The 15344-nt window shown below is 47.5% G+C and overlaps 2 protein-coding genes across 2 annotated transcripts; one reads left to right on the plus strand and one right to left on the minus strand.

Moving 5' to 3' along the window:
• Window positions 1-6417: 6417 nt before the first annotated feature.
• On the minus strand, window positions 6418-12617 carry GCC1 (GRIP and coiled-coil domain containing 1). Its single transcript, XM_080936532.1, has 3 exons — window positions 12200-12617; window positions 9037-10134; window positions 6418-7937 (listed from the first exon to the last, which is right to left on the minus strand). The coding sequence occupies exons 2-3, from the start codon at window positions 10066-10068 to the stop codon at window positions 6633-6635; spliced, it is 2337 nt and encodes a 778-aa protein (XP_080792658.1). The 5' UTR covers window positions 10069-10134; window positions 12200-12617; the 3' UTR covers window positions 6418-6632.
• Window positions 11919-14838, plus strand: ARF5 (ARF GTPase 5). The gene is made up of 6 exons (XM_080936533.1): window positions 11919-12114; window positions 12638-12718; window positions 13087-13196; window positions 13549-13620; window positions 14094-14219; window positions 14310-14838. Exons 1-6 carry the CDS (start codon window positions 12048-12050, stop codon window positions 14394-14396), a joined length of 543 nt encoding a protein of 180 aa, XP_080792659.1. The 5' UTR covers window positions 11919-12047; the 3' UTR covers window positions 14397-14838.
• Window positions 14839-15344: the final 506 nt, after the last annotated feature.

A 15344-nucleotide genomic window follows, 5' to 3' on the forward strand; every position in this document is an offset into this window, starting at 1 on the left:
GCTGTACCGTTCCCTGCTGTTACATATCAGGTAAGCACATGTCAGCTTTTATTCTCCCTAGACTCTGAGTGTTAGTTTGAAGCTTCAATGCATTTTAAAAATCCATTCTTTTTGTGACTAAGCCTAAGCATCATAGAGAAGACAGAGTTCTGCTAAGAACTTTTCTATAATCATAGAAGTCTATTTTTTTAAGTTCCTTAAGATTAAAAAAAAAAAAAAAATGGAGGTGCCTTTTCTCCTATTCAGCCTCCAAGTGAAAGGACATCGTCCTAATGAGAAACATATTGTTCACTGTGGTAAGACCTGAATTCCTAAGTTGGGTTTGCTCTTGAACCCTAACAATTGCCATAGCTGATTTTGATCTTCTCAGGGGTCTTCCTGATAGAGAAAACCAGGACTAGCTCCCTAAGTCCTCTAACAACCAAAGGAGGCCACTATACCTGAGGTCACTCTCATAGAAACCCAAGGAATCAAAAGCACATCCACTCAGGGGCCTGAGAAAGCACCCCCAGGAGAGGTGGAGAGCAAGACCAGAAAAATAAAATCTCTTACTCTGTAGATATAAGATTAGTATTTTTATTTTATTTTTATCTTTTTTTTTTTTTTTTTTTTTTTTTTTTTTTGGTCTCTTTTCATCCATTTGGCTATTTATCAAACACCGTATACTAGGCTAGGAAAAAAAAAAAACCGTTGAGAGCGCAAAGATAAATGGGCTGTGAAATGTTACCTGGAGAGATTTGCTGAATAGCCGTGCTGCTTAATATTGTAGTTTGACAGAAGCTAGAATCACCAAAGAAACAAGCATTTAGGCATGCATGTGGATGATAACTTTAATTAGATTAGGTCTGGGCATGCCCACGAGACTTTGTATTGACTAGGTTATTGAGGTGGGGAGAACCGCCCTCAGTGTGGGTGGGTAGTACCATTCCCTGGGCTGATGTCTGAGAATGCAGAAAAATAAGAAAGCTGTCTGAGCAGCAGACAGTGCTCTGTTTCCTGACTGAAGAGCCGCGTGATTCTCTTCCTCATTCATTCCTGCCCCAAGACTTCCTTCTGGGGCGGGACTTCCTGCCATGATGGCCTGTAGCATGGAACTGTGACCCAAAAGGCTTCCTTTCTCCCTTAAGTTGCTGTTGTCAGAGAACTTTATGCAACAGAAATGTGAGCAGTCAAAGCTGAAGCACATTAAAAATAAACAAGAGCCATACGCAATGGCACACACCTCCAATCCCAGGACACAGGAAGCTAAAGTAGGAGTGCTATGGGTTTAAGACAAGCCATGTGTACGTATCAAATCCAAAACCCCCACACCCCAAAAACATTGCCAACCAATAAGTGGGCCAGTGGCAGCTCTCAAAAGAATACAATGGTCAATACATATTTTTTAAAATGTGCAACACCCTTAACCATCAGCACAACGCAAACAATTATGTCTGAGTTTACATCTCATCCCAGTAAGAAAGACAGTCAAGGATTAAAATGGCAAAAATGCTGAAGATGTAGGAGAAGAAGAACCCTTAATAACTCATGCAAGCACTGTGGAAACCAGTATGGTAGTCTCTCAAAAACTTAAAACTAGAGGTTGGGGTACAGGGCTGGGAGTGAGAACGGAATTCAGTGAGAGACATCTCTGGGACTAGCTGGAGACCTAGGATCGGGGAGGCTCCCAGTAGCTGAGGATATAGAGACTCAAATGGCCACCTTCTGTAGCCAAGGCATGACTTGCAGTGGAAAGGGGAGATATCAACCCACCTTCAAAACCTTCTACCCAAAATTTTCCTGTCTACAAGGTGTGCAAGGATAAAGATGGAGCAGAAATTGAGGGGTGGCCAACCAATGACTGGTCCAGCTTGAAACCCATCCCATGGGAGAGAGTCAGCCCCTAACATTATAAATGTACTCTTCCATGCTTGCAGACGAGAGACCAGCATAACTGTCTCCTGAGAGGCTTCATCTAGCAGTGAATAGAAACAGATGTAGAAACCCACAGCCAAACATCAGGCAAAGCTGGGGGAGTCTTGTGGAAGAGTGGGGGATATTGACCAAACCAGAGGGGTCAAGAATACTACAAAAAGACCTATTGAGTCAAGTAGCCTGGGCCCATGGGGGCTCACAAAAACCAAACCACCACTAAAGCAGGGACTAGCTGAACCTAAGTAAGCACTCTACATAACTGGAGCTGTGTAGATGTGCAGCTTGGTCTTCATGTGAGTCCCTATCAATTGAAGCTTGGTGCTAGGATTGGGTGCTGTCTCTGACTCTGTTGCCTGCCACTGGATCCCTTTCCCCCAGCCTCAGTGGGAGGATGAGCTTAGTCCTACTGGGACTTGAAGTCCCAGGCAGGGTAGTACAAAAGGAGTATTTTCCCTTCTCTGAGAAGAGAAGAGGGTAATGGGGGAGGGGATTTGTATGGGTGGGACTGGGAGAAGGTATGTTTAACCTTAGTACATACTACAGGGTTAGAAACATATCACAAGGTACCTTATTAACATGTACACGTTTGCTTTTGTATCAGTTAAAATGTTCAATAAAATATAAATAGTAAACAGGAAGAACTGAGCATGATAGCACACAACTGTAACCCAGCACCTGGGAAGCAGAGGCAGGAGGGTCGGGCATTAAAGGTTACCTTTGGTTACAGAGCAAGTTCAGGGCCAGTTACCCAAGACCCTTTCTCAGAAAGACAAACACTGGGCTGAAGAAATGATCACAGAAATGGCAGGTAACAAGCCTCTTCCACTCCAACTAAAGGGTTCCAGTGTTCTCCTCTGGCCTCTGTGGGAAGTGCACATACATGGGAGGGGGGCACCTACATATGTAGAAAAAAACTAAATTTTAATTTTTTATTTTTCAAGACAGGGTTTCTCTGTGTAGCTCTGAATGTCCTGGAACTACTAGGGAGGCCAGGGAAACTCAGAGATTCACCTGCCTATGCCTCCTTAGTGCAGGGATTAAAGGTTAGTAACCTGTGCCATAACACCCAGGTATAACAATTTTTTAAAGAACAAAAGTAAAAACAAAAAAATACCAATACAGTACAGGAGATCACTAAATTTGGGTGACTATATTGCTGGGCATGGTGATACATGCCTCTATTTAATTCCAGTACTCCAGAGGCAAAAGTAGGCAGATCTCTTGGAGGGTGAAGACAGCCTGGTCTACATAGTGAGTTTCAGGCCAATTGGCTACCCAGTGAGAACCTGTCTCAAAATAAGTTAAATGTCTATCCTAAAACTGGCCTCATTGTTGTTTTCTTAGAAGTCAAATACAATATAAAGATAAAAGGGAGACAGAAGTGGGCTGTTAGGGGCGGGGGAGACAAAACACATCAGGACATGAAAGCGGAAGGGAAGAGGATGGGATTGAAAAGGTCTGAATAGTGAAGGACGGGAAGCCAACAAGGTATGGGTGGTGGGTAAACAATATTAAAGGGAAAACCAGATGAACACCTACAACTTTATTAAACATGGGCAATCTTGGCCCAGGCATCATGGTGACACAGACCTTAAAGCTAGCACTTGAGAGACAGAGGCACAAGGAACTCTGTGAGTGAGACCAGCCTGGACTATGCAGTGAGCTCTAGGAGACTTAGGACTACAGAGACCTGGTCTCTAAATAAATAATGTATAATATTAATCTTTTTGAAAGTTTTAAATGGATGCGTTCTCCATAGAAGAATGGTTCTTCTTCTAGAAGCCATGTACTGTTAAATAAAAATCCCAGTCCCTACAAGTTACTAGCTAGGAAGACCCCAAGGGCTTTCTCCAAACAATACAGACTATTGATGTTTCTCTTGATTTTCCACCCTAACTTGGTGGTAAGACCCGGTTGCTGAAGACATTGTAGAATTTACTCACACGACATAAGAAAATGATGCTGGAAATGAATTGCAGGCATCCTTCCTAGTAGCTAGCCTTCATTGTGTCAGAAGGTGTTATGTAGGCCACTGAGGGTCAAGTTATCACCATTCTTACCTGTCTATCAACATCCTCTGAGCTACAAAATGACCTGCCAGGGAAGATGGGTTCTCCAGCGTGACGGTGGCATGACTGGTCTGGGGATTGCCAACCTCCTTCTGGTTGAAGTTGAGGCCCATGTTACAGAACACTAGGTTCCATAAACCTGATCAAGATCCTATGGTCATAGGTCCCAGGGAGAAACCTACTAGTGTTGTTTAGCTGGGTGATCTTGTCAAACTGCCTTCAAAATATGCATGCTTATACTCATAAATCAATGCTGAGCCCAGCTGTCATCAGGGAAGCTTCTTGGTGCAGTAGGTCATGATTACTGCACAAACTCCTAAATGGCTGAAATACTTGAGCAGGAAACTCTAATTAAGGGACTGGCGAGATGGATCAGTGGTTAAAAGCAATTACTGCTCTCTGGAGTTTCCAGGGTCAATTCCTACTATCTATATGGGAACTTGCTACTGTCTGTAACTCCAGTTCCAGGGAATGTGACCACCTCTCTGATTCCTGGAGGTACAAGACATGCATGTGAAACGTAGACAAGCATGCAGACAAAACACCCATACACATAAAAACAAAGGGTTTTTAATTTTTATTTTATAAATAGAGAAAGAACCGGCTTTTTATTAACTCCCTGGGCCTCACACAAAAAGCAAACATGAAAGTTTGCAGGGTTGGGGAGAGGTCTTACAAGAATTCCAGTGGAGGGGGGGGGCGGGAAATTGAGAAGAATTGACTATGTAGTGAGAATGAGTAAAATTCATTTTATAAATGTATGAAAAGGACAGAGAAAAAAGTTTAAGCTCAGAAAATACTGGAAAAGCAACTGTGGCTATGGATCTGTCTGTCCTTCCTAGAACCTAGAAATAACAGCATCACAGGATATCCTACATTTAGAGGGAGCAAGATAAAGATATGAAGAAAGTCTATTATTAGTTAATTAACTTAATGTCCTGAAATAACTTTCCAGGATATCATGAACCCCGATTTTAGTGAAAAAGAAGTGCTCATAAACAGAATTGTTTTCTAGAATATGAAGCAGTAATTATGGAAGCACCAAGCTCACTCACTAAACCCTTCAGAAAGCTTTTCCATTATGGCACCCCATACACACACACACACACACACACACACAATTCCAACCTAAGATATTTGTTATACGTTAGGCAGTTAAAGCCCTGAGCTGTCCCTCCCTGGAGTTAAAGCTCATGGATTAACATAATGGAATATGGATTCGAGCTTGGAGATCAATATAAGAAGCTATATATATAGTCTTTTCATTTACCATTTACTTTTGCACTCTGCTTGTATCTGGATGTACAGACACCACCATTAAGAAAACACAGCTCAAGTCACTCAGGTTTAATGACTATTGTTATTACCATAGAGACATCACTTCTGTTCCATTGAAGTCTGCTCATACAGAAAATCAGAGCACCTCCTCCCATCTAAGACATCATTAATCAAAGTCTTCTGCAACCCAAACCTTCACAAAGCAGATCTCAATAATAAAAACAGCAAAAAGATATATATTAATGGCCAAACATTGGTCTTTCAAGTCCAAAGGTCTTTATAACCAGGAAGAGCAAACTGATCAGAGAAAAGAATTGGGCAACTGATAGAGCTTTTACCCGAGCTTTCTGAGAGCTACTTTCCTTAAAGAATAGAATTAACCAAAAGAACAAAAAATATAATTAACCTTCGCCAGAATCATTGGGCAGAAAGTATTTCAGCTGAACTTTGCTTTTCCTGTGAGGGTCCTACCAGTGTTTTGGAATCTGTAGCAAATTACCTCCTTTTTCCTGTTCCTGAAAAAGCAAACACAGCTGGGAATAAATCTTGGCAGAAATTCCTGGTATACGTGCAAGCCCAAATACATACAGATCCAAATGCTCTGAAAGAAGCTAAGATTTCATTTCTTATAGAACCTCAACATTGAGGGAAAGACCATTAAGTCATTCATTCACACTCTTCGGACTAACCTTAAGCAGGAGAGGCTTGTTTTTAAATCCCGTCTTGGCCCAAATAGGACCTATTTGGAAATCTCTAAGATCACACACTTGGGACCCTCTCTGGGATGAGCACAAAGTGATAAACTGGTTCCTATAAGCAAGGCTCCATGTTCTGGGATGAACTCCCTATTCCACAGCCCCTTGGATAAACCATTACTGTTTCTAACTTCCTGGTCTCTTTCTAGCTTGATTTTAATGTCCCAAGAGAATTAGGACAAAAGTGGACCAGATTCTTACTAGAAAAGAATACATACATAGTTACTGTGTATGTTCCGAAGTCAGAAGAACTCCCCTGGGAGTCACATTTACTCCTAGCTCTGAGCTAGGAGCAGAATAAAATATCTTGTTTATAAACACTCTCACCACTTCCCTAACTTGAGCCTCCCCCCCCCCCCCCAGCTTTTCTTCCTAACCTGCTCCACATACAGACACTACAAGATGCTGTCTCAACATTGGCAGCATCCCGAGAGCCCAATGATAAAGCTGCATTAATGGCACTTGGCAGATAATCCCGTTCTACTTTGAACTGCTCTGAGTTCAACACAGTGAAGAAATAAATAAGAATGCAAGAGAAGAGGCCACAGACATCCAAGCCTGCCCTTCCCACATAAAAGAGGCACGGAGATTTCAGGAATTGGTAGAAAATTATCTATCATCTCTTGCCGGAAGGCCACCAGCTTCCACCACTCGGGAGTCGCATGAGCACTTGTTTCTCCTCGGGACTAAAGTGCAAGATGGTGAGAATGGCTGTGAGCGTTTGCTGGCGACCCAGGCTGTCTGGCAAGGTAAGGAAGCGGTAGATGATGTTTTTGAGATACTCCAGGTTGGCTCCCTCCCTGCTCTGGTCCCTGATGTTCTTTTCGATGTGGCTCTGAAGGGCTCCAACCTCCTCTCGATGCCGCTCACCCTCCTCCAGCAGCCTTTCCTGCAGCTGATGGGCCTCTACCTCCAACCTGTGTTTCTGCTTCCTCAGAGATGTGATCTCCACCTCCTTTCGGGCCAACTGCTCCGCATAAAGGAAGAAGGTGGGCTCGTTGGCTGCAGCAAGCTGCAAGGCTTGAGTCAAACTATCTGAGGAAGCTGTGTCGGCTGGGTCCCCAAGACCTCCACCACTCACTCCTCCCACGGGGCTTCTGTGTCCTGGCAACCCAGAGGACAAGGCCACAGAACGCAGTTGCTCCAACTCCAAGTCCTTCTCAGCGAGCACAGCCAGGGCCCGGTCCCGCTGCTTATGGAGCTCCTCCTCCAGTTTCAGAGTGCGGTCCCTGAAGTCCAGCTGGCTGCGCTCCAATTCCTGCTGATGGAGCTGCTGCAGCCGGGCCAGCTCCTGCTTCCAGTCCTCAGCCTCCTGCTGGTGCTGGCTTTCAAGCTCCTCACAGGACAGCCGCAGGGAGATATACTTGTCCTTCAACTCAGCAAGCTGCTCCTGTGTTGCCTCCAGCTCCTTTCCCAGGTTCCCATCTTTAGTGTTCTTGCTTTTGAGCACTACCTGGGCTCTCATCTTATAGCGCTCAAACTCTTCCTTCAACTGCTTCAGCTCCTGTTGGTAGTAAAGCGCAGTAGCCTTTTCCCCATCAGCAGTCTCGGAGTTGGCCATTATCTCAGGGTCACAGAGCTTCTCTACATCCAGGGTCACCTGGCTTTTCCTAGCTGCAACCTGCAGTAGCCTCTTGAGCTTCTCCATCTTGTCCTTTAAGACATTGATATCCAGACTGGATTCATCTCCATGGATGTCAAGAGAGGACCGACTAGAGGCTGCAAGGGCCAGTGTCCTGTTCTCCAGGTCCAACTGCAAAATTCGCTCCTTCAGCTTCTGGATGGCCAGCTGGTCTTTCTGCTTGGCTTTCTCATAGGTGCCCAGCAATTCAGACACCTCAGAGATCTGGTTCTCCAGGGCTGCTACCCTTTGCTCTTCTACCTGAGACTGCTGGCGAAGCTGGTCCTCTGCAAGGGCTGTCTGCAAAGCAAAGAACAAGTGACAAGGCATCCAGGAAGGTCACAAACCCTACAGTCACCTGGGTGTGGAAGAGCAAGACAGACGTGAACAGGGCTCGGGATGACCTGGAACTGGGGATTTTTAACTGAAGCTCTTTTGTATGTGGTGCTGTTTCTACCGTAGTTGTCTATTTTTCCTTAAGCTTGAATACAAGTGTGTTCCTGCTAGCCACGGATTTTCCAAATCATTTAAAGAAGCCATGTAACATTCTTTCCCTTTCCCAACATTCCTGGAAATTGCAAACCAACCTGGATCCCTCTATTGAAAGGGAACACTATGAAGCCATTGTCTAAAGCAGGCAAACTCAACTGAGTGCATACACAAGATATTTCTTCCTGGGAAATCCCCTCTGCTTCCTCCTGTTACCCTACCTATGAGCACACACTTCTCAGGACACACACAAGCTTTCCCTACTGCCACTATATTGCCTCAGAAAGCACAGCTGGTAAGATGCCAACACCCAGAGGCCTAGATAGAACTATCTGGCTTGAACCCAGAAATACTCAGAAACTCCTCATCCTGTTAGAAGGACACCATACAGAACAAGATTTTCTTAGCACTCACTGGGGGAACTTTTCACTTGGCATCAAATATCAGTTTACATGTTGGGAATATGGAACCAGATCAAAATCCCAAGCAAATAAGCACCAGGCATTCCTCAACTAAAACAAGACTCTGTCTTATGAGGAAAGGGATGCCTGTCTACAGACATACCAGAAGAGGGCATCAGATCCCATTACAGATGGTTGTGAGCCACCATGTGATTGCTGAGAAATTGAACTCAGAACCTCTGGAAGAATAATCAGTGCTCTTAACCACTGAGCCATTTCTCCAGCCCTGGGAGAGGAGTGCCTTTTATCCTACTTGGTACGGAAAAGCTGGCAGATCTCTATGAATTCAAAGGCAGACTGAGTTACATGGTAAGACCCTGCCTCATGAAACATAATCACACGCACACATGAACAATAGTTATCTAATGACCAAAAGATAAAAAATAATAAAATGCTAACATTTCCTTTATAAGTTTAAATGACTGTTTGAATGATATAATAATAATTACCTTCCTCATTTCTTGCTGCAATTGGGCCTGGAAATGGCTTTTAAGTCGGGCAGCCTCTTGCTGAAGCTCCTGCAGCCGGGGATCTGGTCGGTTCTTCTCATCTCGAATGGCTTGCAGCTCACCTTTCAGCTCCTCTACCTCACGTGTCAGCTGCTTGTTCTGCAATTCAAACCCTTCTATCTGATCAGCTGCATATGCCCGCCCTGCCAAAGCTTCTCTGGTCTCTTCTAACCGAAGTTCCAGGTCCTGGCGCTGAGTCCTCTCCTCCTGCAAGAGCTTCTGAAGCTCCCTCAGCATCAAAGCATGGTCACTTTGCTCCTGGGCACGATCATGTTGCTGTGTAATAAGTCGGGCTTTGGTTTCTGCTATCTGTTCTTGCAGCCCCTTCAAGTCTCCCTCCAGGCGGCCCCGCTCTTCCTCTGCTTTTTTATTGGCATCTTCTAAGTCCTGCTTCATCTTCTTCTTATCCGCCAGGTAAGACGCTTCCATACGGGACTTTTCCTGAGTGACTGTAGCCAAGGAGCTAGTCAAAGTGGCCAATTGAGTCTTCAGCTGATGCACTCTTTTGTCCATCTCGCTACCCGCAGATGGCCCATCCCCACTGCTACTACTAACACCACTCTCTGACCCACTGGCCTCTTCAGACTTTGGAGGAAGTGATCCACGGGCCACTCTGTCATCTTCAACCCCAAATTCACCCTTGACACTTGTAAGACTGGCTGCGGTATCCAAGCTAGTGGCAGTCCCGGTGCTATCCTCACTGTGAGTGGAGCATCGGTCATCCACAGAATCAGGAAACGTGAGACCTGAAGACTGCACACCTGAGAGGCCTACATCAGCCTCGTGGGATACTGACAGTACCTTGATGCTGGCCTCCAGGGCTTCTTTCTCCTTCAGCAGGCTTTTATACGCGCGGACCACATCCTTGAGCCTTGCCTGGTACTGGAGAAGCTGCTTTTTCTGCGTCTCTATGGTCTCCAGGAGATCCTTCTTGCTTGGGCCGCCCCCGAAATTCATCCCAAACTTCTCCATGGGGGTTCTGGAGTGGGCTGCTCCACGTCAGCGTTCTTGCAGCCCCGGACAGAGCCACAACAACAGCTAGAAGTGAAGCAGAGAGAATCGTCTGGCTGCAGGCAATACACCTGGTCCGTCCAGCGGTCCGGGCGGGATAAGGGGCCGCAGTGGCCAGGCAATCGCACTGCGGGAGCCAGGCCGAAAGTGGGAGCCAGTTTCAGCCTGGAGGCAGAGTGACGCTAGCCTAGCAGGAGCTCTCCGATTCAGTGCCTGAGCTTGTTCCGCCCTAGCCGCTCCCCTGGCCACCACAACCTAAACCCGCCTCCCTCCGCCCACGATCAGCCCAGGGTTTACACTGAGCCTGGTTCCATCATGATTTCCCAACAACTAGGACAACACCGCTTCCGGGTCCGCTGGAAGTGACGGCAGCAAACCGCCACAGACCCCGCCCCTAGTAGGCGTGAGATGGGTGGGACTTCCGCACTCAGTATTTGCTGGTGGCCTGGAGAGGGAGTTACCTGCAGGTATAGTTAGCAAAAGTGAAGTCTAGAACACCTGAGCAGTGGTTTGGAGAAGATACCTAACTTTGCCCGCAAGCTACCACCAGTGAGCGACAGGGGGCGACCTCCCACTGCATTTGCCCCAAAGCCTAGATGAAAGACGCATCAAACTATTAGCGGCAATGTCCAACGTTTGGGTCAACAGTTAGTACTCATCCTAGGAAAACGAGCCCAGTACCTAGTTAACATAAAGCATAATAGCTCCCTTGCTTAGTTCTGCTTAGTAAGAGGGACATTATATAGCTATAAGGCCCATCTTGCATACCAGCATATGCTGGGGTCCGGGCTGTCTCACAAGTTTTTGCTATTTAGTCTTTGCAAAATTCTATTCAGAGGGGGACCAACTTACATTTACTGGAACATACAGGAAATGTACAGAGGGGTAACATGTCCAATGTCACTCAGCTAGTAAGTTTAGGAATCCTTTCTAAGCTAAACGCAGATGTGGGAAACCAGCATCAAGGAAAGTGGGAATGTTTACAATGAGCCTGACTTGTCCAGGAAGCGCATGGTGTGAGAGAGGGGTGGCTACTGGCGAGGCCGGAAGCAAGGGTAGGGCCCAACTTAAAGGCATTTAGATTTCATCTTGGGTGACAAGACATTAAAAGATTTTCATATCAAGAGGACACCATCAAGACACTTGTGGGGTCTGTAAGATGGCTCAGCAGTTAAGGTCCTTTCCACCAGGCCCAGTGATCTGACCTGCGTTCTATCACCAGTTCTATCACTACCACATAGTGGTAGAAGAGAACAGATCCCTACAAGTTGTCCTCTGAACTCTATACACCTCCACACACCAACACAAAATAAAAGTGGGGAGGGGCTAAAGACAAAAGAAGACTCCTGTGACATTATGAAGATATCAAGCCTGTGAGGAGGCTCATGGGGGGGGGGGTGACAACGGGTTTGAAAAAGATATTTCTGTATTAAAAGTCTACTCAGGAGGCCAAGGCAGCTGCATTTCTATGAGTTCGAGACTAGGCTGGTTTACATAGCAAGTTCCAGGCCACCCAAGGCTACATAGTGGACATAGTGTTTCAAAACAAAAGACAATGAGCTACTTTGAGAATCTTTTAAATGTACTTTTCGACCCTATCAAAGCATTCCTTCTTAGGAATGCAAGTCTATGACTTAAGAGTAAATCAAAGCCCTGCAGTCACTGGAGACTCAGAACAATTCCCTTTCCAAGCCCTCAGCCCCACGTAGGTTGCCAGGCCTCCCTAGACTTCTTCAGCTCTTCCGCAAACGCGCCTGGGGGCGGGGCTGGGGTGGACCCGGAGGGGCGGGGCCACGTGACGTCGGGCGGACCCGGACGCGCGGAGGTGGCGGCGGCGGCGGCGCCTCCTCCTTCTGCTGTTGCGCCCCATCCCCCCGCGGCCGGCCGGTTCCAGCCCTCGCCCCGCGTCCCCTGCCCGCGCCCCCGCCCCGGGCCCCGCCATGGGCCTCACGGTGTCCGCGCTCTTTTCGCGGATCTTCGGGAAGAAGCAGATGCGGATCCTTATGGGTGAGGCAGATCGAGCGCGCGGCCCGCTTGGGGCGCCGGCCCCGCCGCAGCCCTCCCGCCCCCGCGTCCCACCGGCCCCGCTCACCTGGTACCCTGACCCCGAGACAACCCACCGCCAAAGCCTCTGAGGCCGCGCTCCCGTGCAAGCCAGGATCTGCAATGTCAACCCTGGGCCTGAAACCCGGAGCTGGGGCCTGGGTGGGGTGACGCTTCCTCCGCCCCAGCCCGGCTACTAAGAAGGGAGGATTCCGCCCTTGGAAACGACTTTTCAGAGGAACGCGGCCTTCCTCCCGGGCCCCCTACCTCCCTAGTCTCTCTCGCCCCTCGGCCACTTGAGAGGCAGGAGTTGGCACTCGCCACCCAGACTGCCCTCAAGGCCCGGAAGGTGGAGAACAGCGCGCACCTGGAGGCGCTCCCGCTCTCCGCCCCCATCACCATCAGCTGGCCAGGCCTCTCCCTTTCCCTGGTCTCTAGGGGGCTCTCTCGCTCCCGTCTCCATTCTTTTCCCCTCTCTCTGTTGCAGTTGGCTTGGATGCGGCTGGCAAAACTACCATCCTGTACAAACTGAAGTTGGGGGAGATTGTCACCACCATCCCCACCATAGGTGAGTCCGGGATCAAGGCAGGGGGAAGCGGGTATGTCGCTTTGGGCCTTGTCGGGGTCTGCTCCCACTTCTGCCGAGGCCCTTATCTGTTCCTGACCCTGACACCAGATACTGCTACTTGAGAAGTGGGTCACCATATCTCTAAGCGCCTGATGGTGCCTGAGGCGTGGACCATAAGCCTAGCATATCTGTGACCTCTGGTCTGTTGGATTTTATTCCCCTTGGCCTTGGTGGTCATTGACTTCTAGGTTTGTGTGCTTTACATAGATCTGAGTGGTTTTAATGAGTTTCTTTCAAGGCCTTTTTTTTTTTTTCTCTCCCCTCCAAAAAAAAAAAAAAAAAAAAAAAAAAAAAAAAAAAATCTGCAGGCTTCAATGTGGAAACAGTGGAATATAAGAACATCTGTTTCACAGTCTGGGATGTCGGAGGCCAGGATAAGATTCGGCCTCTGTGGCGGCACTACTTCCAGAACACTCAGGTGGAGTTGGGTTGGAAGGTTGGGAAACAACCCCTAGGAGAGGGTGTTAGGCCAGAACTGAGTTGTTGTCTGAGTCCTTGGCTGTCACTACTCTCACCTTTGCTAGGCTTAAGAACTCACACTCATCTTAATCCTGGGAAACAGAGTTCTGGGGCCATGCTGTCTACTGTAGCTCTCAACTACACATCTTTTAGCTCACTCCTTCAGTGGTCTCTGCAGACCCTTACTAGAAGCTTACCAGATGAGAAAAGCTGATACAACTCAAGATGGGAGAAGTGAGAATAGGCCAGGGGTAAGGATGGAACTTAGGTAGGAGTGATCCCTTTTGCTTCCTTTCTTCCTTCCTACCCAGGGCCTCATCTTTGTGGTAGACAGCAATGACCGGGAACGGGTCCAGGAGTCTGCTGATGAACTCCAGAAGATGGTAAATACCCAGCTCTGGGAACTGAGCCCTTGGCTTTCATGGAAGTCCAGTCCACTAAGGGCAGGAGGTTTTCCTTAGTGGCACTGGTTAAGTATTATCTGACCTAGTAGACAGGACTGTTTTTTGTTTTGTTTTGTTTTAAGCCTAAGGAGCTGGGAGAAAGAGATGGGTTATCTATGATAAAGTGAAACAGCATCTCACATTACTTGTTATTTGTTGTTTTCTATTGGAATTCTTGTCATTTTTGCTTACACCAAGTTCTTAAATTGGTTTTTTTCCTCCCCTAGAGGTAAATTTTAGACGTTTTGAGCTCATTTATCACTGTCTTGTGCTCAGCAATGAACTATGCAGTACACTGTATTTTTCCTACAAAGAATCTGGAAGTTTGAAAGGGGTCCTCCCCAACAGTGCAGTCAGCAGGGAACCTAGGGATCCTTGCAACCACAGGTCCCTCATCCCCCTTCTCCCCTCAGCTCCAAGAGGATGAGCTTCGGGATGCAGTGCTGTTGGTGTTTGCCAATAAGCAGGACATGCCCAATGCCATGCCCGTGAGTGAGCTGACTGACAAGCTGGGGCTTCAACACTTGCGTAGCCGCACGGTGAGGATCTGGGCTTCCTATGGGAGCCCGGCTGGACAGCGGTATCCCTTTTCTTCCCTGAGGCTAATGTCCTTCTCTTTCTTCCCACAGTGGTATGTCCAGGCCACCTGTGCCACCCAAGGCACAGGCCTGTATGATGGGCTGGACTGGCTGTCCCATGAGCTGTCAAAGCGCTAGCCAGCCAGGGGCAGGCCCCTGCTGCCCGGAAGCTCCCGCGTGCATCCCGGGATGACCAGACTCCCGGACTCCTCAGGCAGTGCCCTTCCTTCCCACTCTTCCTCCCCACAGACAGGCCTCTGCTCCTGTGCCTGCCTGCATGCTCTCTCTTGTCCTTGGAGCCTGGAGTCTTGCTCTCTGGGCACAGAGGGCTCTGCTCTCCCACCTGCTGGGACCTGTGGAAGGCTTCCTGGCCAAGGCCCCCTCTTCCAGGGGAGGAGCAGGGATCTGGATTTAATTTTAGTTTTGTTTTGGTTTTTTTTTTTTTTTTTTTTTTTTTGGTTTTGGTTTTTTCTGTTTTGGGTGTACCCTTGGGGCCAGGTTTGGGGGAGGAAAGTGAGGGCTCTGGGTGGTGCTATGATGTGGAACTGGATATTGAGTAATAAATTTGCTGTGGTTTGTACCCGGTGTCGTCTGTCGCCTGGAAGTTGGGAAGCTAAGTTATTGGGGTTACAGAAAAACAATACTGGGGAGGCTGAAAGCAGCTGAAGCCCAGAGAACAATGTACATGAGCCCTTTTCTTCCTCAGCTCTGAGAGTGGTTAATTAATGAATACCTTTCTCATTCCACAGACCACAGAGTCTGTTCCCTGTCTCTTACCTAGCTACTTAACAGTTTATCATAGCTTTGTACACAGGGGAAGAAATGGACATTAAAAAGATAGGTCCCCCAAGACATACAAGAAAATGATTGATCCTGTCAGCCCCAACAACATGCCTTATTACTGAAAACTGGTCGAACCTTTGCTGGGAACCTGGGACTCTGTCTACGTGGGAAATTCCATCTATGCAGAATCAATGCACCTAAAAGACCAGGACGGGTATTCTCCAAGCAAGGTTGATTACCTATTTCCCTGTGGACCCCTGCAAAGCTTTAAGCGAGTCCTATTGTTCCCATTCCAAGTACCTC

Source organism: Micromys minutus (assembly GCF_963924665.1).
Source record: "Micromys minutus genome assembly, chromosome: 23".
Classification (NCBI taxonomy): Eukaryota; Metazoa; Chordata; class Mammalia; order Rodentia; family Muridae; genus Micromys; species Micromys minutus.

Bases quoted from the DNA above. Each gene is read 5' to 3' on its own strand.
- GCC1 (XM_080936532.1), bottom strand. From the start codon at position 10,068: ATGGAGAAGTTTGGGATGAATTTCGGGGGCGGCCCAAGCAAGAAGGAT. The intron at 7,938-9,036 runs GTAATTATTATT...TTTGCTTTGCAG, and splicing joins TGCAGCAAGAAATGAGGAAG to ACAGCCCTTGCAGAGGACCA.
- ARF5 (XM_080936533.1), top strand. From the start codon at position 12,048: ATGGGCCTCACGGTGTCCGCGCTCTTTTCGCGGATCTTCGGGAAGAAG. The intron at 13,197-13,548 runs GTGGAGTTGGGT...CTTCCTACCCAG, and splicing joins ACTACTTCCAGAACACTCAG to GGCCTCATCTTTGTGGTAGA. The intron at 13,621-14,093 runs GTAAATACCCAG...TTCTCCCCTCAG, and splicing joins CTGATGAACTCCAGAAGATG to CTCCAAGAGGATGAGCTTCG.